Here is a 26521-nt window from a genome sequence, read left to right as displayed (position 1 = left end):
AATGAAAATGAGATAACTCGTGATAAGTGTTACTCCTGTGTATGGGTGATCTAGTAGCCAAGAAGATATTCTATCAGCCTCAGCAGCTTGAAAAGACTCCTGAAACATTTTTTGCACTGATGTTAAGTCAAACATTAAATAAAGTTTTTGAACTGTACTCATTATTCTATACATGGCTGCAATGAATTTGTTTCAGTAAAAAAGAATCCATAATACATTAAAGTACCTGGTGCTCAAGAAGTACGGTAATTTTATAGTTTTCAATGTGAATATTGTTATTCATGGTAAACCTGTATTGTTTTCAAATACATGCAGATTATGAATTAACTGTATTCATCCCTATTGTTTGAACTGAACCTTTCCTCATCATCTTCGTTTGCATTGAAGTATAGGAAAAAAATCATTGTTTCAACTGTTATCATCAAAAACATTTTGTCATAAACTTCAGGGTAAACATGGTGTTGACCGTACATTAATGTCAAATGTCAACCTCAATTGTTTCGAATACTCTTTGAACTGTTGTCAACTTCTCGTGGGAAAACAAAAAATTCCGTTGTAAACACTGAAAACTGTTACCATCATTGAAGTATGGTCAACAATAAACTATAGTTCGGCTGCTTAGAAAACGAGCTGCGCGCTAATGCTAAACCAACGCTGGAGGAGGTTGCTTTCTAAGCGGCCAAACTATAGTGATCTTTTTATTGTTGTAAACATTGGTGTGAATAAAACTTTAGTGTAAACATTTGTTGGACATTTCTAATAAATTGGTTTTGAATAACTGAGTTTATGTTCAATAAGCCAGATAAACATTGGAATTGGACATACAAAAAACTACAAGAAAATAAAGAACATCAATAACAACACAATCAGTTAGGGGTTCATTCGACTGTTCTCTATGAATAAGAAACTGGGTTTAAGTTATCCATTTATATAAAATGATTTACTTTAATACACTGAGTCAAAAATACCTGAAGACGTCGCCAGCCATTAAGTGCCTCTGCAATTTGACTAGATTTACTCCAAGTACATAATACTGCATGAGACAGTGAAACCAATAGCGAAGCATTCATCAGCGAAGTGACTGCAGAATCAAAACTCCTCCATCTCTCCATCTGAATGTAGTAATCGATGAGAACTGTGAACATCATTGCAACCTTGAGACCCATGGAGACTCCGCAGTAAATGCTCCATGGAGATCGGATATTGAATGAATAATCACCTAGAAAGATTGAAAGCACATTGAAGTAATATATTAATAATAACGTATTAAATATATAGATAACAAGGGAATGGAATGCATGTTTCACAGTTGTGTAATTAAATGCTCAAAGGACAGTGTAGGGTTGAACAAATAGTTATTTGTGTAACTAGTGAGCAAAGTGGCACATTACTGCACACAAGAGAAATGTTTACGCACAAGCCGCAGGCGAGTGTATCTCGAGGAATGAATCTCGAGTGCAGCAAAGGACATTTGCGCTCGTGTTGCACATTAGGCCCCTACATTTTTCCTAAAGTCACTATAAAGCATATAAGTAATTAGTCTTTCAACACTATACAAACACTATACAACACGTATTTAGATTAGGTTAAACCCAAGTGTTATGGAATGGAAAATAATGAACCAGCTGATTGTAGTATCTTTAGTATTACTTATTGTTCAAGAGTACAAGTATAAACAGTAATAATCAGTACAGAATAAACAAGTTGATTGTTCTAAAAAATATGCCAATATAACATTTTCTGACAATTTTGTAACTTTCTTACTTACGCACCAAGAGGAAAACAGTTCTATGCTGGTTCATGTTCATACTTACTCTTGATTTTTCAGTTGACAGGTTTTATGAAACGTGTTTTGCAGTTTCTTCTGGTCTACACATATATTCACAATCACTTTAACTGACTTCATTATTTAGGCCCACTTATCTTTCATTAATCTTATATTAATCTTTCAAATACTACACTTTAGGTTATGTTCAAACCAAGACTTGAACGAAAATAGAACTTAAAAACTATAAACACGAAATGACAGGTTAAGTCGTAGTTGTAATTGTCTTAATCAGCTGATCATAGTATTTACCTTTTGCAACTAAACATTTTATCAAACACTAATTGTTGCACCAATCAACAATTAAATTGGCCTGAACAGCTGATTAGTTGAATTTCGAATCATTACAATTTTACTTCTCCTCTCTCAATCCTTGAACCTCATTGGTCCGTTACCCGTGTTGTTATGAGTAAAACTAAGCTGTTATGAAAGTAAACATTAAACAATGCTGTAATGAGATACTTTTAAATTCTAAGAACTGTACTGAAATGGCTAATTTAAAAAACGGTCGTAGGTAAACATTTTTCATTCATCACTATGTATTTGAAAATAACCCATTTCCATACAACTTAACTTAGATCTTAAAAAATCATCAATTTCCATACACGAAAAACATGTTAATACATGAATTTTACCTGACTTGTTCCTTGATAGTGGAGTGCAGCCCAGCAGCCGAAGCAAGGTAACTGTAGCTTGTAGGGGTTGGGTTTGTGGAGTTTTCTTGTGTCTTAACTTCATTGTATCCAATTACAAGTCTTTCTACATTAGAATTTACAAAAATTTAGCAAAATCAAAATTGAGTTTAAAAGCAAAAGGTATAGGCCTACTTTAAACTAGGTATATATAAAGTCCTCAGAAAACTGTGATTAGATGACAGAAGGGTTCAAGTTTTCATTTGAGCATAATAAAGACTAAAAATTGTAGTACTATGAAAACTTAAATCTTCACTAGGTTTAGGTTGTATCTATCTTATTGTAATCATTTATTTCTGGTGGTCTGGGTCCAAATACTTCCAATCACTAAATACTTATCTCAGTGTGATTGAAAAGACCCGGAACGGTTTGATATATTTTTACCGTTACAGATAAAGTAATGGGACTTGGTACTATATCAATAATATCCATAAATGTGTCCTCTTAAGCTATTATTACGTTTTTAGCGCTTATGGGGGACGGCACACGAGGAGTCAGACAAAATTCTTAAATATCAGAACAGGTCGAGTTTGTTATCAAATTAAAGGTCTTAGGTAGAAGAACACATTGCCACAAACCCAAACTCAAAAGGACAATAACTGAGTCAATAATGGCAGGTGTTCAAAGATTCATTGCATTTTCATTGCTATTATAAGCTACCTCCTCAAAGGGGGGACCGTGGGAATTCGGAAGAAAACCATAAAATAAACGTAAGCATAGGTCGATATGCACATAAAATTAAAGGTCTTTATTAGTAGAATACAATTCCGCAAATTTGAGCCCAAAAGAATAACTGTGTAAAATATTGCAGCCGTTTGAAGTTTCAAAAAAGCAGATTCAAGAAATATTTGAACTGCTGCCATTTTTTACTCGGTTGTCCGTTCAAATTCAGGTACAAATCAATTATTAGAACACATTGCCACAAGGCAATGTGTTCTAATAATTGAGACCCTTAATTTTATACCAAAATTGACCTATGCTGCAATTTAAGAATTTCGTCTAACTCCTCGTGGGCCATCGTAAGGGATGATCAAGTGAAAATAGCTCAAAAGAGTGGACATTTATGGCTATTATTGATTTACCATTACCAAATCTCATTACTTTATCTATAATGGTAAAAAAAATATTTCACCGTTCTGACACTTTTCAATCACACTGTATATTATGAATCTGTTACCAGTGGTATGGAGGTCATTTCATGATGTATAACACAGTCCTAACTATAGAAGGCCTTACTAAGAGCTTAACTAGAAAACAAACAGGATAGGCCTCTAGATGAGTAGAACTTTGCTGTAACTCTGCTGAAAATCATACAATAACCAATTAACAATCAATTAGTAGACAGTAGCCGAACAATTGTACCATCACTCATCACTTTAGTCATTGAATAAATCCTCCCTGAGAAAACCGGGCATAAGTCAGAAATGCCGCAGCCATTTTTAGCTCAGAATTCCAGCAAAGCTAGTGAAATGCTATAACAAACTACCACTTGTACACAATCGGCAATAAGTTTACAAAAAATATCTCTCTTATATTTTAAAGTCGCATGCATGTGTAGCTGGACTAACAAAATATTAACCCAGATACAAGAAACGCATTATGAACAACTCTCCAACCCATTATCTCCATGTTTAGCGAGTTTATAGTTTGTGTAATTGTTTTTGTAACTGTTTCCATAATTAAAGGGTAGTTACGTTTTTACTCAACGGCCATAAATTACAATATTTGTTCTGCTTGTCCAAATGAACTATAATCTACTAGGAAATGTACTTGCCACACGGTAATACATTTTCACCACTCAATTTGTGTTACATTTTCGTATTAAAATTGATTGTAACATTGTTATCATTACCGGTACCTACTAAAGTGGCGTACACCTAGGTGGCAGATGCTAGATGCATATTTTAAGTGAATGATAAGAACGACGGAAGGATTCGTTATCCAAACACCATAAAGCTAATAATTGCTTTTCTCATAACTATTGGGATGACGTTGTACTACTCTCCATGAAAATGTAAATACAGAATACTGTGTTATCAATTGTCAGGAACCGGTGACCTATTGATTCGCAGGCGATCAATATAACCACTCGTCTATATATATGGGTGTGTGTGTGTGTGGATATCTATATAATTAATATACCACCAGCATGTGTTTTATGATGATTGTTTTGTTGGTCACGCAACCGATCCTAATCGCCGATGCTAATCATTTAGCCTGCTCATCTACGTCTGCTAACACAACATACAGTTCTAATCTGTCTAGTCTCAATGACAATGTCATAAACAGACCTTCACTGAGCGAGTCAGATTGTTTCCCGTACAATAACGTGTTTTATCACATTGGCAACACTTTCAGAGAAACGGAGTTTCCACTTTCCTGGCACAGATTCACACAAAGCCTATCTCACCATCTAGTCAACATTCTCATTGTTGGATAGGAAAGCACCGAGCTCGCAGAGTAGGCCTAGGCTAAAATACCGTAAACAATTAAATTTGCTCGGCATTGAAGATGTTTATGATTCTTTTAAACTAGGCTTCAGTCCAGCGATTGTTTTCTATAATATCTCAAGGCTAGGCGATCATCACTTGGAGAATATAATCCATTGGTGGTTGGCGGGATTTGAGCCCGGGGCTACAGAGACCAAAGTCGCGCTCCACCAATAGACCAGCTAGCTTTATCGCTTATGATGACCGGTTTAATTACTCAGCACGAAATGCCACTAAAAAATATAATATTGTCATTTATTCCAAAAGTGAAATCTAAAGCATGGTGTAAAAAGGTATTTAAATTATTGTTAAATAATGTATTGCAATAACAGAAGTTAAAACTGAAAATTATCAATAAGTTAGCAATTTTTAACAAAAAAACTTAGTTGAAAGCTTACTTACAATTGAATCTCTTCACGAATTGAGCTCTAGCTGGATTCGCCAACTATAACAATGTTTTAAACATTGGCTATTTACAAACAATTGGCTAATTTTTCTGAAACCCAACGTCAATCAATGCACAAGAGAGTAAGGAGTGAATAATACAAAAGACTGCTTAAACGTATGTTCCCAAAATGCTGTTAATGTATCCTAGTAAAAAAACAACTCAAACGTTTTTCAATAACAGAAACCAATCAGGCGAAGTAACTTTTTTCAGTCATCAAACATTTTTAAGGGTATATATGAGTATTTCCATGATCACTGAGTGCTTGTTATTTATTCAGTTACCCTCAATTGTATTCATGCAATTCGTTCGGCACTATTCAAATTAAAATGTGATTGGTTTTGAATCTGTTTATGGAAAGAGTTCTAGATTAATTAATGTTAGGGCTGTTGTTGTATGAGGGTTAATCGGAATATGTTCGTGTTCCTAAATTTAAAGAATTGTTGTTAGACTTTGTATTTAAATAGGAATTCAACATGTTAGAATAATTAACAGGCTAAAAGTGATGTCCAAAACTGCATTCTTAAAAGCAACAAATACTATTTCCGCCATTAAAATTTTCCTCCTCTAATATCCAATCTAAAACGACCATTTTAAAATTCAAATTCCTCCTTTGTTTTTAAGGTTTATTATTACAAAAGATACTTATTTGATTTGAAAGTAAAGTAGCAGGACTTTTCCTATCCCTAGGATGTTAAACTACTCTATGTTTCAGGAGGCAAGACAACTCCCCTCTTAAAAGTACTGTTCTTCATATGCTATTAACTTTTATTAATTTCTCCAAATGATATCGATAATGGCGTTTGATTTATAAAATTACGAAAAACCGAGTAAAATATGTTTTAAGTCAAATGAAAGGTCTCTGGAACAAAAACAACGATGTTGTTTGTCGTCTTACCATCGATTTTTGCATTGTATTAGGCTATATCTATAGTCAACTATTGCCCTGGTAACCACTGATGTCAAGTTACTGCTCTCAAGGGTAACACATTACTCGCCATTTCTCCTAAATTACACCGTCACGTGACGACGATCACCATTTACCACCCTGACTTATCGTCTGTGAAATTACAAACCATTTGACGATTAAACTACGTGATTCGAGCTAATTCCCGCCCCAGTGGTACGATTTGGCGCCAAATAGAGCGGCTTCGTGGCCTTGCACCCACTTTCCTATGTAGCCATGCGTATCGGACGGGGTCCTGACATGTCAGACGCGTGGCAGGCGTGCACGAACATGCACGGACACGCACACGCACGTTTTCTCCTTCCGCTCCCGAATCCATTGTCTTTTACAAGTCGTGAGATGAGTTTCAGGAGAATACTCTGATCGGCGAAGCCGGTCACAGTCTATCTCAAACTCGAGCTCAACTACATTGGTCCTCTGTTTGTACGGTGCAATACAGTAATACCTCTTGCAGTCTTGGTTAAAGGCTATGTAATTTGCCTTAGTTCAACGATTTATGTTGGGCTGGTAGTGTGTTTGTGTCCTAACGACTTGATCTTCTAGAATACCATTACCGCTTTGTTTTCGTAAGAATTTGTTTTTAAAATTTCCATTTTTCCATCCAAACAACAATAAAAATAACTGGAAAAATACTTTAGACGATATCGCTTACCAATACTGTTACAGAAGTAAAGTTTAACAACACAAAGAAACGTTCTCAGCTTTAAAGTTATAAGCCCAAGTCTCCGGGTCCGGGGTGAAACTTGTCCTCTTGCACGTTACAAAACGCTCATTTGAAAATTTCACTGTGGTGTATCCAACGCTAAAAATTCTTGAATTGTTTTCTTTGTTTGGTATGACAATTCATTGAGTGATATGAAAATACATTGCCAAATGTTCTGACTACCTAACGGGTACAACCTTAATCAAAAAAACAATTTAAACATTTCAGGAATAGCTCGAACCATTCTCACGAAGAAACAAACAGAAATGCTAATTTATCAAACTAGACGAGAATGGGAGACCGAATAGAGCAAAAGTCCATGCGAAGAAAATGATATTAGACCTTTCATTAGACCGAGTGTTGTTTCGTGATTCCTTCTCGTATCCATAGCTTTTCCACTCTTCCTCAAACCCAGAGAGAGAAAAGACCCTGTCTCTGTGCTACATCTCCATAGATTGCTTCACTTGACTCATAAACATCGGAAAAGACTCAATTCAACAAGCGTTCGAGTGGAAAGTGAAATTCCACCCTATTTTAAGTGACTAGATGTTAAATTAAACTAGGAGTTTACTAGTAGCCTATGCATGGTAATTCTCATCCCATTGTAAATGTTGAAGCTCGTTTTTCGTGTCAAGTTCATGTCCGGCGACACTGATCGATCAATAGGGTCGATGACATTTTGTTTCTATTGTTTTTGGGTTGATTTCATGATATGTGCTGTACTGTTTGGTTATATAACTAGGGAACAAGTTATTGTTTATAATTTTATTTGGCTAAACGAGGTTTTAAATGACTTAAATAACAAGTAACAAATTGTAAACAAATCACGACTCCTACAGTGCACCGGACAGGACTAACTAACTTTCAGCGGTTGAATAAGGATTTGAAATATACAAAGGGAGTAGGTTTTACCCAGTTGTTTCGACTAGAGTAACACACTTCACAAAATCAGCTGTTACCGGGTGAAATCAGGTGTTTACAAACGTCAGATGTTCGTCATGTGATCACTCTCGCTGTCCGTGGATCCATTGATCGCACCATGACATGGTAGAAAGTGTTGTCCTCTGCTGTTGTTGAACAACAGGGTTGACGACGGTGGGAGGTTGTATAGTAAAAGTAACAGTATAGTAATACAAGATGTATTATTTTAACTGTCTATGGATGCATTTCGTTTTAACATACTGATTAATTCGACAGCGTCTTTTATTTTAGAAGCTTCCTGAGGGTGACAGAACCATGCTTTGTTAAAAACAGGGTCACTGGAAGTCCTTGAAGACGTGCCATTGTCAAGACATGAATGGAGTAGAGAGTACAAGTGTAGGGAGCAGGATGCGGCAGAATACAGGGTTATTACAAATGATGTTCATGATTTCATACATACATGAAATATAGTTTTATTTGTTATACAAGAAATAATATGGTTACAACTTTTGAAAAACTCAAAAAGTTTTGACACAGATACACAGAACTGTAAATGCTCGATACCGGAACCCCTTGTGGTACGATGGATGTCAATAATATAGTCAAGCTCTTGCTAGACTTTGAAAAGTGTCTAGGTCTATTGTTTCGATAGCATTGGTAATCCGTTGCTGGATCTCAAGTATGCTATCTGATAATGGTGGTGTGTACGCCTTATCTTTGATGTATCCCCACAAGAAAAAAATCAGGGGGTGATGTCCGGAGATCTTGTAGGCCAGTTCAGGGGTGTGTCATTATTCGGACCACCGAGCTCGTTCCATATCTCAAGCAGCACATTGTTAAGTTCAGCCCTACTTCAAGTAGCATTCAAATGCAGCCCTTTTTTCTTAAATTTCAAGTGTCACTTGCCAATATAGTGGTTACTAGGAGGATAATCGTTAAACCTGGTTCTAAAGTGTCGTTCCACACTAATAACAGGTTGGTTAATGTAATATTCCAACTGGCAAAAAGCGTTCCTGCCTTCAAATTCAGCCATTACACAACACTTACAACAATTGACTTGACAAACAGCTGATATGCACCCAAATAAACTAAATGAAACTTTATGAGCTTTTCTTTCCAATGGTACCAACTAAAATAGTCTTGAAACAAATTAACCCAGTAATATTTATAATCAAAATCAGGAACATCATTTGTAATAACCCTGTACATTGTGTATAATTGAAAGTGTGATCGACTAGAGTGTGTACAACTAGAGACTCAATTATTACACTTACTTCATCAAAATTAAAATAATTACCTACTATTACCCCCATTGACCTAGTACAACTAAACGCTTGAAAATAGAAGACTAGAATAAATGCTCAAAATATAATATTTTTGGTGTTCTGTCTCGAATTAGGGTGCATATTTTATTTGTATTTGTATGAGAAAACAGAGATAGTTCTAAAACGGCTTTTATTTACCACAGAATCACCATCATGCGCTTTGTTCTTATACTGCTTTGATACAACTCTCCTGTATTTTTTGTGGCCTTGGCCTTAGGCTATAAATGTCAACAGTTTTGTCATCTTTAGCATTGTCCATAAATAGTTGTTAACTATAAAAGAAAACAAAAAACTTTACTTACATTATTAGTTTATGACTCTACTAAGACAACGCACTTTCTGTAGGTATTTTAAGCTGGCTACTGATAGACAAATAGAATTAAATATAGACCGTCAGCAGTGTTGTGGTTATCATAAGTTCTGGCGTCCACCACTGGGAGCACCGTGTAGTTGTGGCGCACGAGATACGTAACTACACGGCACTCGCAGCGATGGACGCCAGAACCTATGATAACCGCAGGACCGCTGACGGTCTATATTTATTGTATTTGTCTATGCTACTATGCGGCATTTTCAGCAGGGTGGGGGTAGAGCCGTAGAACAAAGTGGATGATATGACGTGCAGCTTTGTTACTTTCAAGATCAACTGTTTTTGTTTCTTCAGCCAGAATGTTATAAGATGCAATAATCAAGGACAGTAGGGTCCAGTTACGAACCATCAAAAAGCTCCAGACTTTTCTCAGACGACTTTTTGATTATAGTCCAGTGCTACCACCACCAACTACCAAACTATAGTGGTCCTTCGATTAAAATATATAATTTCCCCTTTCGTAAATTCGAGATAAACCTCGTCCAACTAGATACGCTCTGGCTACACCCATCTGGTGTGCCAGATCAGCTTATCTTACTCTATGCGACAATCACTCTGTGACAATTAAACCGCCAGTTTGGGCGCGCCAGAGCGGCAAAAGCCCGGGAAAGCAGGACGACGGGAAAGTGCGATTATAACGCAGTAGAGGGCGCATCTAACGTCAGTTGTGTGTTGGGCCGCGCCGCAGCCGCTTCGGGGTACGTAGCTGAAATTTGACACTACTCTTGGATAGTTTAAATAAACATAGATATGTTTGTTTGAGAAATGTGGTAATTTAGTTAAGTGGATGAGATTGGTTTTAACTGGTTCAGTTTTGTTTTTGTTGTTTTGTTTAAAATACATCTAAAAGTGTGGACGTAAGACTACGTTTAGAGGTAGGGATCCCTTAAAAGTGTAAAAAGCTTAGAACAATCATTGGAGTTTTCTATGGTTTTGTTTCAAATTAATTCATATAATTTAAGGAAATGAATCAACTCAATTTCAAACTGCTTACAATTTAGGCATCACGTTTTGTCGTCCAAAAATTAGAAAGACTAAAGAGGTTCTTTAAACTAATCTAGTTGTTTTCAACACGATGGTATAGTCATAGTGTTCATAAAACAGTAAGTTGTTGCTGTACCTTGCTCTTTAAACCTTACTATCCGGAGAGGTTTAATACAAGTTTTAATTAAAGCATCTTAAAGTTCAAGCGGCATCTTGAAGTTTTATTAAAAGGTTTAATAAAAGACATTTTTACCTAAATAGTGTTTAAATCCAAACAACGTTGTTGTTAAAATCATTTTTTGACGGGTTTTAACATATACATTCCATTGTCACCCACCCATGGTCAGAATGATAAATTTAGCGTGTAAAAATAGAATGCTGCATATCTCATACATTGTTGTTGTTGTTGATGTTGTTTTGAGTGAGAATGTTAAGGCGAGGATCGATAAAAGATGAGTGTTTATTTAATGAAATAGTTGCTTTTACTGACTAAGAACAACTGGTACAAGCCAGAACCATCTATTAACATTCCAACAATCAATCAAGAACAGTTAGGTTCAGCATCAAACAATAAAACAGCTGATATTTTAGTCTCCTTCTACTCACAATAGTGATATAGTGACTCGGACACTGATTAGCTTTGGTTATTGATTCGTCAGCTGTTTTGCACTGTTTGACCTTCTCTTGGTGATGATGTTTGAGAGAAAGACAGATGTGTCGTGTGAGAAACTTGTCATATATACCCCATTCTCACGGCTAATGTAGCCTCTCAAGGGTGGGACTCACGTGTGAAAGCATTGTTCACCACGCCGGTGTCTGAGTAAATCTTGCGACATCAGGGTAATTTGTGGTTAAATACAGTAAAAAATATGTAGACAACACGTTTCGATTACAACCATACTGCAAACATTTTCAAGACAGGAAATATTATGATGTAAAATATATCGTCAGGCCGCGCCGTATATACTTCTCAGTACATTTCACTTTTTAATTCGTTTATAGTATAGCAGACTACTTAAACACTTCAAACAGATATGATCTAACTAGTTCAATGTCCTACAGCATATTTAGGACATTTGTCTTCCTCAAGCATAACCATTTAGACGATATCGGCTGCCGCAATTCGACAATAATTCACCTATAAGAAAAACATTTTTTTTTAATTTCTTATGATAAAAATGATAGTCAAAAGATTAAAATATAAATGAATTATAGTCAAAACTAACCAATCTTATACCCAGGATCAATTACACAATTTTCCCACCCCATACTTTGCAAGGCTTGTAAGACCAATTAATTATTTATCATAGACTACCCATGTCAGCAGGTTCTTTGGACATGTTTATCTCAACAATCAGCTGATTTTATACAATAACTTTAACGAAAGTCAGAATTTTAATCCGGAATGTCCTAAAGGCCAGCTGACCATATACGAGATTTTACAAATATCAGCTGACTTTCTGAATGTTTGATCAGGATATGAACGATGGAGATCGTTTTAACTATGACTAGAAGTACGCTTATTCTGCGCGTAACGGGATGAGTGAACGTGGGCGCAACAATGGTCTTCCACCTACGATTTTTTTTTTTTTTTTTTTAGTACCACCTATCCTACTTTGATAAAAAATTATAAAAATTATCAAAAATCCAATATATGTTTATCTAACTAATGAATCTAAATCCCATAAACGGTTCCACTCCGCACTGCTTGCCTTTACCACTTCCATTGCCACTACCTACGTGGACCTGTTTCCCTCCCTCAGCATTTTAGTATTGCATATACATCAATCTAACTGCCACAAACTGTTCCCACGCTCAGAACTTCTCGCTTTTACCACTTCCTTCCCCACTTCCTACGACGTGAACCTGTTTTCCTCCCTTCCTATAGCCTTTTAGTATTGCAGATGCATTAATCTAACTGCCACCAACGGTTCCCACACTAATAATGTAAAACTACTTAGTTCTAAATATCTATATTTATAAAAGAGGAAATTTGTATATATATATTTAAACGTTATGGACTCTGAAACCGCTCGACAGATTGTAATGAAACTTTCAGGCATTACTAAGCATTATTCAAGGGTGGTTTATGTGAAGTTTGATGCAGATCCGTCAAAAGGGCTCCGCCCAGTGGCTCTAGTTACCTTATGAGTACTCATATTTAAATGGAATTAAAGAATCTTAACAGCTGTGTAAGCCAAACAATTTGATTCTGTGATGATCGATAGGCAGCATCAATAGGTTACAAAATGTGCCAACAGGGTGCAGCAATACAGTTGTTGCTAATTTCAACCAAGCAGCTGTGATACAAAATAAACTCTCAAAGTAGGATTGTTTACAGTTATGTTTGTTTTTAATTTAATAAATAATTTTTGATAGTATGTGAATAAGGAGTTTTATTTTTAAGTGCGTAAATCATTAACTTCACTAACATCATTAACATAATTGACTTTCTTTTTTCCAAAATGTTTATAAAAAAAAAATTGAATTTGTTTGTATGGTTTATTTCCCACAAAATAATGTATGGGAAATAAAAGTAACCAGTTAATATTTTAAGTTAATACTTTTAGTGGATTACTAAAAGTTTATCTACATACAGCAGATATATGGAATAATAATATTCTCTTAAGCGTTCTCTTCCTGTTGCGAAGCACAGGTATGGTGGCTAGTATACATATACTGTATATTTGTAATGTAAAGTTGAATTTTAATACTGAACATAAACTGTATATAACTGCCAACTAATATTGTGAATTTCAATTTACTAACGAAACGAAGACAGTGAAAAAGGCTGCGCTGGTAAAAGCGACCAGAATACACAGTAGTACCCTAGTTGTTATTGCACATAAAAATTATACTGGATCTAGCAGGCGAGATCGTTTTAACTATGATTAGTCATGATTTAGAATAGTGTAAGTAGACTTCTCACCCTTTTATAAAATTATGAAGCCTGTTTTATGTAAGCTTAGAGTGCGCTGATACCGGCCAAATATTTCCATTATATTTTAGGCTAGATTTCACGATTTGTCGATTTGTGATGTGCATTTGGTTGCAATATCAAACCCTTAGATTTATAATTTGATTGTTTTGTTCAATAGTAGTTTAGTTTAAAATATCAAATAAAAAATACAATAATGAACAGACCATCCTCTACACAAACCGGGCAAAACTAACCTTAAAATTGTCTTTTGCTTTTCCATAAATATATAAGGAGGCATGTTTAGTTAGTCGTCATTTTTACAACTTCACACTAGAATGTTTAGTACAACCGTTTTCTTCTTAATAAATCTGATAACAAACCACTAGGACTTGAAGGTCAGCTCTGAACCCAACAAGTTTTCCATCTTAAATGAATATGTTTACTGCGATGTTATCGCCAAATATTTCAACTTTTTGTGCCAAAGTTGGTTTCATCTTACAAGATTTACCGATTGTGGTAAAGTTCCCTGGAGGTCAGAGGTCAATATAACCTTGTTAATGATGTGGTTTGACCGCAGTATCGCGAATGTCATTTCCATGCCGTTGCCCTCTCGGCGAAAACCACTCTTTATACACAGTTTGTTAGGGTATTCGCCCGTTTATTAAGAAAAGAAATATGTTGAAGTAAAAAATCTCTACTAGATTTAGTATTATAAATGTAACTTTTGGTTTTACATGTCAGTAGTAATATATTCATCTAATCTATGACACTTTTAGTTTATAATTTTTTCTTTGATTTGAATATTTTTTGTCGTATCTAGTCTTCTTATCTTTATTCGTTTACTTCGATGAAATAATAAACATATTTATGTAGTCATATATAGTGCTAATTTATATGATTCTTTTCTTAATTTAATTCTATCCTCAATTTAATTATTGTTGATGTAAGTTTTTGTCATTTAACGTCGTGAGAGGTGGAGACTCGTGTTTCATACAAACCTGAGGAAATGTACAAAGATTCCTTAACATGAAACCTGAAAAAACGTAAAAATATGACTTAAACCATTGAACTACAAACAGGTCAAGACCGTTGCAACGTTATACTGATACAGATGTTTCTACAACTCACATGTTACCTTTTGCGTGTTCGAAACACTGCTGAATCTCTAATGTTATATTGATCGTCAAGCAAGTATCCTAGATTTTGTTCAGTTTGTTGAATAATTACTTGTTAATAGTATAAAACCGCCGTACGCTCTCTTAATAGTTAACTTAATAGTTAACCACCATTGAAACCATTCTAGTATGCATTTTGTGTACAATTTTATTTTGGTTTTCGGATTCTTAGGGATATTCACGACAAAACATGGCCTTTTTGGATCCACAGTGCTAAATTCTGCCCAAGAAAAACTCTAAATAATAAAGAATAACCTGTTACTGCACTTCAACCAGCCAAAACGTATAATTCCTTTTGAATCGCTAATTCTTTTCATTGTTGTTCCTCATCCGGTATCACTTATATCGAAATATGTAATCGAGTGAGATGAACAATCAACAATGGGTTGCAAAAATACGACCGCAACATCGACTAAAGATGTCAAGGAAAAATCCTTCTATGAATTTCTACTCTCTTTAAGTTCGTTACTATGATTGACTTTAGATACTTGACGTATTATTCCTATTCATTATGAACAAGCTGTTGTAACTGTTTGGTTCAAAAGGTAATTATTCTTTCGCGGCTTTTGATCATTGTACAAATCTGAACCACGTTTTGATGCGTGTCTCGTCCGGTTACTTTTGAATTCCTGATGTTTACTTAATTGATTTTCATATTTTAGGGTAAATTTGCCGATGTGCTTTACTTTTAGGTGGCAACAACAGAGGAAAGACAATATCTTATATTGATTGGTACATCGGGTTAAATAGATAAGAAGAAATAGTAACCAACAAAATGTTTGACACAAACCGAAAAGAATAAAACATGTAAAATAGTTTGTCTTCCAGCTGATCCCTAACGAAGTATTTACATTTTTTTCAACCCCACTGCAACCACAGTGCCATCCTTTATCCAGTGTAGTTCCCACTACCACCTCTAGTATCGCTAGTGTCGCTACGGACGCGGTTGGGTGGCCGTCACGGTCACGGACGGACGGGTAAACACGGTTACGGACCGCAGCCAGGGTCACGACGGATTGGTACTCCCACTTATTGTCACGTAGTCACGTAGAATAACAATAACAGATGTTATAAACAACAGGTGTGGTAAAGGAATAAATCAGCTGTTTAGTAGCCATTTTGCGATGATAACAGACGCGTTGTAGTTATGGATAGCCTATGGTGAACCAATGGTCGGGTCTGCGTTATAAGCCTGGCATTGTTCACCGGTTCGGCGGTCCTAAACTACTGCTGCTAATGTCACACTAAAGGAGACTAGAAAATCCAATAGGAAGAAGTAATTGTATGTAATACTGAAAAAATAACAGAAACAATGCATTGTTTTGGTTTCTCCTAAAGTATCTGATAATATCATACCAAATTTCACCCAAAATTTGTCAACGTTGTTAACATATTTTCTGTTGCATATTTTTCTGTTGCAACAATCAAATATGTAGATTGGATAAAATGTGTAAATCGTTGACTTATTTACTTGACTAGTGGAAGTACATTAACAGAAACAAACCAAAATATCGTATTGTTAATTAGATGTCTTTAGTCTAAATGGTATAAACACAGCGGTTGTTGTCAACCTAAAGGGCGGGCCGCCGCACTTGTGAACAATTCATTGACATAATCAATACAAATACCCTGCTTTGGACACGGACCCAATCTTTGGTTCATCATAGGCTGGCCAGAACTATAAACAAAAGTGAAAGATTTTTTTATATCCATTGAACCAACAAACCACCGGACACCGCTCAAGCGAAACTACAATGGAGTTTGACTGGTCATAATAGACCAAAAGGGAAACCAACTGTTACAATTGGGAACCTTGACAATGAACGAGAGAGACGGGAGAGAGTGAGGAGCATTTGGGCCGTGACCGAAAGTGAAGAGGGAAATTCCCTATCGTTCTACATCTGCTGGAGCTGTCACTCTTATCTTTATTGGACTGTGTAACAATCTGTGTAGTCGGACAAAACCGTGTTGCAAAGTTGAATACTTGTTTTATCTACAACTCTAAACTCTATACCACAGCCTATAGAATGTTAGCAACATTTAGGTAGTTTGAGGGGAAGTTCTCCAACCATTTATTTGCATTTTATTTATGTTGCTTAAACAGCTGTAGAGCTGTTATTTTAAAGGTAAAGGTCAAGTGGAGGGAATAGTACTCCTCCTATAAAACCGCCTAAATAGTGTGAACGAAGTATAGTACAACAATCTAAATAACTGAATAAATAAATCAATAGCTTATACAGCAGCTAATTGTGCTTGAAACCAAGCTAAACTGTAGATAATTAATTTCTTAAGCTATTTTACAAGCAATGATATCCAATGTTTTGTGTTTTGTGTTGTGTTGTTTTGTTTTGTGTTTTGTGTATCCATGCAAAAACGGTTGTATGTAAAAAGGTGGGTCAAAACGAATTAAAGAAATTTTAAATTTAAAGCCTGTTTTGACAAGGTTTCACATGGGTTACATTTGATTTTGGTTATGCCGAATAATGGTTTATACCTTATTCCAGAGTAAATTATAGGCTACAGTTACCACTCTATTCAGCTATTTTATCAGAGGACAAGGAACATATTTTTCTTTCAAATAGATCGTTGTTTTTTGTGCCAATGCTTTAAGAGTTATAGAAATATTTAAACAATAAATAGGTCACAGACATAGAATAAGAAATACATACTCAAATATTGTCTTCAGACGATCTGACGATTTTAAATATGCGTGTTAAATCCAAGCTAAAACTAAGTTTCTCGAAATTATAAAGTAAGTGCCAAAATAATCAGTGACGAAATCGTTATATATTATTAATTTTCAATACTGTTTTTCGGCACACATTGTACAATAGCTCAGTTTGCTTGAAACCAAGCTAAAATGTAGAGAATTGGTTTCGGAATTTATTGCAGTATACAAATAATTATATACACTGTTAAAGTGTTATTTTACCAATAAAAAATTGTTTGTAAACTAAATAAATGGGTCGAAACTAATACAATTTTAATTAAAAAATTTACAGCATTATATTTGGTTGACTTTTTAAATTTTATAATAAAAAAAAAGGCAAATGATTTCTTTTGCAGCACGGTAATTTGTTCCTTCGGATACTCTTGTGGCTGGATATTTCATTTGATTTTAGAACAGATTATGTCCGGTATTTTAAATTTATCTTATTTATTTAAAACAAGCGCATACAACTTGTTTACTCGTTATATTGTTATATTATTACTGTATTTGCTTTGATCAGAACCTCAGAAACCATACTATAATACTGTACTATGTTTTCTGTGTCAACGTGTAAAGTGGAAGGGGTCGGGTAGGCAATTTGAGTACAGTAGTTGTATTGCATCACTATTTTTGCAGGAGCTACGTTTAACTCCGCGACATAAATTAGAACGCAATGCTGTTATTGTCATAAAATGACGTTTCTATGAATAGGCCTACATTGAAACAATGTACATTTTTTTTCTGTGATTTTATGTAGAGTACGTTTTATGTATCCTAATTACTTCTTGACATCTTTCTAGCTTTAAAATCTTAACCAGATAAAACAATTTATTTAATAACATTTGCCTCTCCCAAACTATTTAAGATTTTTTTTTATTTAACGAATCATACTAAACAATTCAATTTATTTACAAATGCTTGTGCGTTTTTAAACGGTTGGTTGGCTTCTAAGCAAAAAATTTAAGTTTTACACTATTTACAAAATAAGAGAAAAAACTTTATACGCAGTACCTATTATTGTTATTGTCAGCACACTCAAATATAGACTAACATGAAACCCTCTCTAAAATTAAGTTAAGATATTTTACAATAGGATAACATGTATACTTTCAGGTCTAAAGCCACTTCACTTTAATTACACTCCTGTTTTATTATTTTGATTTAAACAAAGAAATCTATAATTAAGTTATAATTTCAATGTATTAGTCTATGATAACACTCACTACCAACTCATCTGTCATCTAACAATAATTTAAGCTGTAGTCACAAATCAGAAAGAACGGTTTTTGACATTTTTTACCGAAAAGCTATATAAGCTTTAACTGTACAATATACATGACCTTTAAAGAGTAATAAACCAAAAACTAAACCTTCCCATATAAAATGCATTTTACTTTTACAAGCATAAAACTAAAAAAAAACCTGTATTGTTTGGTAATACGTACAATTAACATGCATTTTGTATGGGAAAATTTTGTTTTTGGTTTATTACTCAAATACTTAAAGAAATAGACACTAGACGTAAATTGGAAAGTTGTTCATAAGACAACTTGACTTGACAAGACGCTTAAATTTATATGCTAAAATGTTTAGCGGTTTTGAAAATACTGGGTACCGGTATTACATAAATACAGGAAACATTCACAAAAATGCCCGCCATTTTGAAACTAGTTGAGATAATTTAGTTCTGTCTTCACCAAAATGTTGCTCTAAGCGAGCCCTTTCTACAAGTTTATAATAAAGATATAGGTTGACAGGAAGTTTCGAGATTCGAACCCGTGACCTCCATTTCTGAAACACCCTTTGCTTGAATCATGTTATCTAAGTATTTTAAATATGGATTCTTCGTAGGTGAATAATCGTAGGAAATAATTTTATTTCACGTTTTTAGGTGAAAAGGTACTCCCGTAAAAGTATGCATACGGGTGGTCTGCCTCACCCTGTATATTAACACGTACAAACTATGTACAAAATATCAGTGATAACAAATCGAGACAGTTTCTCCCTGAATTTCCCCTCAAGTCCCTAGGATAGTTGGTAACAATGGTGGTTCATGGATGAGAGATCCCGCCATATATTGGCCTCCGCTGAACCGTTTCCCGTGCTATCATGGTTCATGCTTCACAACCCCACCTCAGAGCAATCACTGAGTCATCGGAGCAAATCAATTTTCTCTCAGTGTAGACGTAGATGAAGAGTTAAATTACCCTTTCTGTAGTGTGAAGGAAATGTGCCCTTTCTCTGTCAATTCTGTACTCTCTTAGATCATAACTTATTGTCCCCATGTTTTTGAGGTGTTTGCTTTCTGGGATAGAGCGTTGTTACATGTTTCAAATGGTTTTGGGAGTTTCCATAGTAGTTTAAAGGTAGCTGAAGAAGCGGATTTACCTTGAGAAAATTCAGCAGCTTTTGAACCGTCCAAAACTTGATGCAACTGCTTTTGATCAAAGCTAAATAAATTATAATGGTTGTTTCATATTATAGAGTAAAATTTACATAGACATTTGTGTAGTCTGTCCGCAGCTTCCGTAATACAAGGACTATCTGAAATTATGATATATTTTCTCTAAATAGTTAACAGCCAAGAAGTTTCCATTTTAATCACTTACAATTTGACACTTGCAAGGAAATTCAGGGAGAGCAGCAGCAATAAACAATTAATCAATTCAATGTTTTTGTTCTTTTTAAATGAAACTGGTTTTGATTTTATTTGAATCCAGTGCGTTCTGTTTCAGGATTCTGGAAGCCAGCCTAGCATGACGTCAATTACAAAGAAGCCAGAAATTTAAAGAGTAAAATGCTTACTTCTGCCGTTCTTGTGGCTGTACTCAAAATTACGACTTGTTTCTCTTTGCAATTCCCATCTCATTTGTCAGATACTTCAGGAACGTTCACCGCAAGATCACATGGGCAGTCACAGGAGAATACGATCGTAATTCAAAGCAAAGCTTACAATGTCACAAGCGCTCCACAGAACGATTCCACAGAAACCTCTGTAAAGAAAAATGTTTACGTACGAGTAGAGGACTCGGAGGAAAACCTGACAGAACCAAAATCACCTTATGCCATAGACTGTGGGGACGACAAGGCTTGTTTGGAAGCACATGGACTGGACACACCGACTTTCAAACCTTACTCTCAAGAAGAACTGGAGAAATTCCTCTCACAATATGCTGAGAGTCACAAAACACCAATGGATGCTTCCAACAAACTAGCAAATCTGTACATGGACGATGAAGAAGCTGTTATCAACGTGTTGGAGTCGAATCCAAAAAGTAATAAGGATACACATTACAGTAATGACAATAATGAACAAGACAAGTCTAAATCTGCATCGTGGCATTTGCTGCAAGCGCAGAAACATAATCATCCGTATGATGACCACAAGGGTTGGGTGACGTTGGAGCCAGTGCCTTGGGCTCAGAGTCAGATTCAGAAATGGGAGCCGAACGCTAAGCCTCAGATACCTTCGTGGGAGCCGCCTCATCATCGACCATCTAGCCACTGGGACGCCCAAGGTCCTCCTCCATCTCATGACTACTCCACAGAAAGGCCTTGGAATAAACCTTCCTACGAGTATAAACCCTCAAGACCACAGTGGAATGAGTGGTCTAGACCTAACGATTTCCCTGAAAGACCGACCCCTGGGTGGGGTGGCAATCCTGATATCATCACAGACAATCGCCCCGGCTACTTTCCAGGCACACATCCTAGTCAGCGTCCTTGGTTCGACCAGGAACCTTACAGCTCTAACCGACCATCTCAGGTAACCATAAATTATGCTCTAAATAGTAGATTAGATTAGATTTTTTTAAATAAGGAACTAAAAAACAGTTGAGTAATCAGTAGTGCCACACACCTATCAACTGCATACTTGAAGTTCTTAATGTGAAACTTCCTAAAAAAGTATTACTTTTTTCTTATACTCTCAGAGCATGAATATTAATGAAAGGATTGTATTTAATCACATCTAAAATGTTGAATATGCACCAGCTGCTATATACGTTAATTTTGACACTTTGACAGGACTTAATTGGTTGTTTACTCTTCCTGAATTTAACTTTTGATTCTTACTATGGATTTTGCTATGTTTACTTAACAATAAAGTTATTAGTTTAGTTCGCACAGCTGATTGCAAATACATTAACCAAAACATGGCCTTATTATTTCATTGAGTACAAGGCTGATGAGACAAGAGAGTCCCAATAAAGCAGTCCCGGCCTATATAGTTGTAGCACTAATTCACAATGGAGTGTCTGCACAGCGTTTATATTTACTGTCTTATTTATGATTACTTTTATTACCATGGCAATAGGCCAGCTGTTGTGATTTTGCCACATATCATTACATCAGCCTTGTTAGAAGATGATTACCAAAGCCTCATATAATATCTTTATCAAAATAAGCAGAAACTACAATTGAGATTTGCCTATATGATGAACCAAATTAATCTGTTTTGGCCTAATACTATCAATATTCAATGCCATTATGTAATACTCTGCTAATGCTGTAGGTGTATGAGCAAAGGCCTGTTCACGCTCCATATCCTCACCATCCCCCGACCCATCCAGCTGAAGGAGATGGACAATGGGTGCTTCTCTCTAGCACTAAGGGCTACTCTCTACCTCATCGCAACAGGGGCGGCTATCAGCGAGCCCTCACATTTGATGCTAAAGCACCAACGGGTAAGATCACTCTGAGGTTTTTATTTTATTTTGGGTTCATCAAGACCATTAGTAATTGAAAAATAGTTAAAAGATATTTGGAAACAGACAAATCAAATTGTTGGGAACAGGAGCGTACACAGAAACATTTTTTGAGGGAGCAAACGATATTATGGTTTTGACTTTGGAAAGAAGATCTTTGAACAATTTTTTCTAAAACATGTTTTGCGTGGTCCAAACCCAAATTTCTTTCAAATTTTAAATTTACAATGTACTTTTTTGTCTTCATCAGTAACAAGACCTTATTAATTTGTGCAAGTGTATTGTGTGAGTAATCTACATGAGAATCTATTTTTTTCCTGATCGTAACAAGAACAAGACTTTAACTGTCCAAAAAATGTAAAACAATGGGTTGAAAAACACATAAAAATATTTTATTTATTTTAATTGCGTTTCTCTATGCTGTTGGCATTTTATACATTTTGAAGGGAATGGTTCAAGCTCTAGTCTTGTCAATATCTACCTTTTGTTACATACCATCATTAATTGATTAGCTAAATGAGAAAAGGCATCTGTGTCTGGTGAAGAACTTATTGGGAATCAAACCTTCAGATTCAGCACTGTGAGGACTTTGCTACCTAGGTCCTAGACAATCTATGTTATCTATACTTATTTAATTAATACGCAAGCAGATTTTTTGTGACGGAACTACTGAACCAATTGTCATTTTTTTGGTGTCATTGGAAAGAGCGTAACGTGAAGTTGTGCAGGAAACTTTCTTTTTAAGGAAATAATGAGAGAGTGAGGCCCTTGGAGCCCTTTAAAGTTTTGTATTTCTCCATAAGATTATAACATTGGAAACAAAAATTTTTATGAAACTCCAGCTGTTGTCAGAAATCAAAAGTAAGAAGAAGAGCATATGTTAATTGTAAACAGCCAATAAGTTTGCTAAATTAACAGTTTGCTACAAACATTTGCTGACTTGGTTGAAATTTGTTTTAAAATAATGCCTGTAATACTTAGCGATTGCTCAAATTCGAGCAACAGGGACACTAGCTATTTATATTTACCAAACAAAGTAATATATAAATAAAAAAGCCTACAATATTCTAACCCTTAAACTTAATATTTCATATTTCATTACACTTGCTTGTTATGTTGTCAGCCTCAATGTCATCGCATCGGACTGTGCGACTGACAGTGCTACCAGCTGATAACTCAACCAACACCACATTATCCCACGGAGGACTGTTGGAGGTGGAGAGCACGCTACAAACAGTGGAGGAGGCGCAGAGGGAACACGCTGCTAAGATGCTCAAACTCAAAACACTTTCGCCTGAACAGGTAAACTATTAAGATTATCTTTCATCACTTTTTGGCAATAGAAGCTTTTTGGTTTGTGACGTTTTTAAAGTTTCCTATGTATCCTTATCTATCTTCAACTTCTTCTAGTATACATAAATTATTCAAATCCAATTTTTTCAATTATGAATCATTGAGATATGGACGCCACCACCACTTATGTACAGTACGTATGTTCGCCGTAGAATGGAGAGAAATGATCTGTGCAGCTTTGTTACTGACTAAGTTTCAGTACTTTTGCATTCATATTCAGCAAAATATATGCACTTAAGAGTCCTTGGAGCCTAGACATTCTAACTCGTAAAACAATTAAAGAAATACAAAGACAATTTTTAATCTCACAGTATAAGTTACTAGATATTTAAATTACAATCACTCTACTGGAGTTTGAAATTGGTGAATAACACTCTTCAGCGGCTGTTTGAAATTAACAAAATTAACATTACTCTTATGGCGGGCAAATCCAAGATGGCCATTGGCTTCCATGGACTCCTTTGAAGAACAATTCAAAAAGAACATTTCTAATCTCACAGTATAAGTTACTAGATATTTAAATTACAATCACTCTACTGGAGTTTGAAAAAATATTTTGAGATGGTGAATAACACTCTTCAGCGGCTGTTTGAAATTAACAAAATTAACATTACTCTTATGGTGGGCAAATCCAAGATGGCCATTAGCTTCCATGGACTTCTTTGAAGAACAATTCAAAAAGAACATTTTTAATCTCACAGTATACTAGATATTTAAATTATAATCACTTTGGTGTTTGAAAAAATATTTTTGAACAGTGAATAACTCTTGAGCAGCTCCAAGGATTTTTAAGTGGTGTTCTTGGCCACAAAAAAATCATTGTAAAGATAATAAAAGGACAAAATAAGTCCTTATCAAGTTCCTCTTTCCGAACCTCCCATAGATCTTTGGATCCACCTCATCTTTTTAAAACAACAACTTTCAATAACATTAGTTTTTGGAGGAAAGAGCACTTTAGTGATGCATTGAAGCCAAAATTTGATACAGTATAACTAGCTACAAACTTACCCAAGAAAATTTTCAGGCAGTTGACAGCACACAACACAGTAAAGTTAAATTAAAAACTTGTGTTCCAGCAATTCCTGGATCCCTTTAGTATCCATTCTTTCAGTTTTCAATACCATCATCTGTCAATTTACAGGTCAAAGCTACCACGTCCGCACCAGTGGCTAGTCGTCGCTCCGTAGACGAGATCAAAGTTTTCTCTGCTTCGCCGAGCTCCATGCAGAGCAAAACCGCTGTTTTGGCAGCCATTGGTGCAGGAATGATCCCAGCCACCATGGCCATGCTGCTTCCCATGGTCCTGGGTAGACGGAAGAGAAGCACTGAAAGTGAAGTGAATAAAACTTTGGAGGAAAACATGTTTTTGAGACACAGAGCTAGATCTTTCTAGAGTGTATATAATATGTTCAACTATTTATGGCTGTAAATATGTAGTTTTAAGGTATGCAAAATTGACTTTAAAATAGTACAATTAATTCTTATGTAAATGTAAATATTTAATTTATTGTTTTTATTGTGGTTTTTAAGTGAATTGATGTAACAACCAGAAACCCGAAGTATTGTGAATAAAGGATGTAATGAAATTTAATATTATCTCAGGTACAAATATTTACAAAACTTCTTGATTAGCATTTTGCGTGTTGGAGATACTAAAGGAATACTTGTATGAATTTTAACACTAGATTTTTTTACTGTTTTTAGGATTTTGAAGTCAGACTGTAGAACTTGTATGTGTTTATATGAATTTATGAATGGTTGTATGTATGTTGTACTAAAATTTAATATTGTATTTAATATGTTAATCAATTTTTTTCGTGACACTTTATTTTACTTTTGATACATATTGGTTCAACAACTTCCTACTTACTGTATTTTATTCAGATACCAATTTTGATCACTATAGGCTAAATTTAACTGACTTTGACATTTAAAGTAAAAAAAAAATTTTTTGATATGGACTTGGTAAAATCATCCAGTGTATATTAGAAGAGGCTATGGTTAAGTTAAAATATTATTTTATTTTGATTTGTAAACAAATTATATCAGTTAAATTTTGTGTGAATGGCTGTATTATATAATACAGTACTGTAAAACAATCCAAATTTAGAGCTCAATATGTTATTGTAGGTTAAGGAACAATTATATAAGAAATATAAACTGTAAAATAGCAATTTTATTTATAAATCTACTGTGTTTATTAATTAATTCTTCCCCCGGCCATCCCATAAAGGTGAACTACAAGTGCTGAATTGACATGTTCCAACACTAAATGGTTTGTACTAAATGGATAAGGTTAATCTGATGTATTGATAGCAGATCAGAAGGACAAACAAACTCCTAAATATAAAAATGGCAGCATTGATGTTAAAGGGGTAATTTTACTTTATACCTTCAATATATTCTGTTTGGCCAATAGGGTGTGCCAATTCTTCAGAGATTAAAAAGCACAACCACTATTACTGTGGTAGACAAGCCTTTTTCATGGAGTAAGCTATATAGGCCTACAGTTGAATACTTCATACTTCATACCTCTTTTCTTCATCTTTGACCAGCAGTTGCTGAATAGAACAAGAGGTCAAGCAAGATGATGTTTAAGGTACAAGTTTTCACACTACATCTTGTTTATTTATTCAGTATTTTAGTTATGCGTAGTTTGTTGACTAAAACCTTTGACTATTAATACAACATAGTCAATGCTAAAACCCAAAAGTAAAATAGCTATAATGCATAATTCTTAAGTTTAAAAAGTATAAGTACTAAGGACTTCAACTCCTTAAAATGAATTTATTTATTTTGACCCAAAACAAATTTTTTACAATAATTTTACATCGTTATAGATACATGAGACAAGATACAGTACATATTTTTTTCATGCTGATTGTGCAGATACTTACAGTGATACATGCAAAGATGAATTCACATTTCAAGAAAGT

General features: G+C 35.0%; 1 protein-coding gene across 1 annotated transcript; it reads left to right on the top strand.

Annotated features, from left to right (window-relative positions):
- The first annotated feature begins 10408 nt into the window (after positions 1-10408).
- LOC128986122 (uncharacterized) lies at positions 10409-25751 on the top strand. Its single transcript, XM_054406273.1, has 5 exons — positions 10409-10435; positions 20262-21292; positions 22040-22211; positions 23356-23534; positions 24727-25751. The coding sequence occupies exons 2-5, from the start codon at positions 20324-20326 to the stop codon at positions 24976-24978; spliced, it is 1572 nt and encodes a 523-aa protein (XP_054262248.1). The 5' UTR covers positions 10409-10435; positions 20262-20323; the 3' UTR covers positions 24979-25751.
- The last annotated feature ends 770 nt before the right edge of the window (positions 25752-26521 follow it).

The sequence above is a fragment of the Macrosteles quadrilineatus genome, unplaced genomic scaffold, assembly GCF_028750875.1.
Source record: "Macrosteles quadrilineatus isolate MER2022 unplaced genomic scaffold, UCM_ALF_1.0 Scaffold_2__2_contigs__length_208266976, whole genome shotgun sequence".
Lineage (NCBI taxonomy): Eukaryota > Metazoa > Arthropoda > Insecta > Hemiptera > Cicadellidae > Macrosteles > Macrosteles quadrilineatus.
Note: the sequence above shows the minus strand (reverse complement) of the source record. Positions and strands in the feature narration are given on the sequence as shown.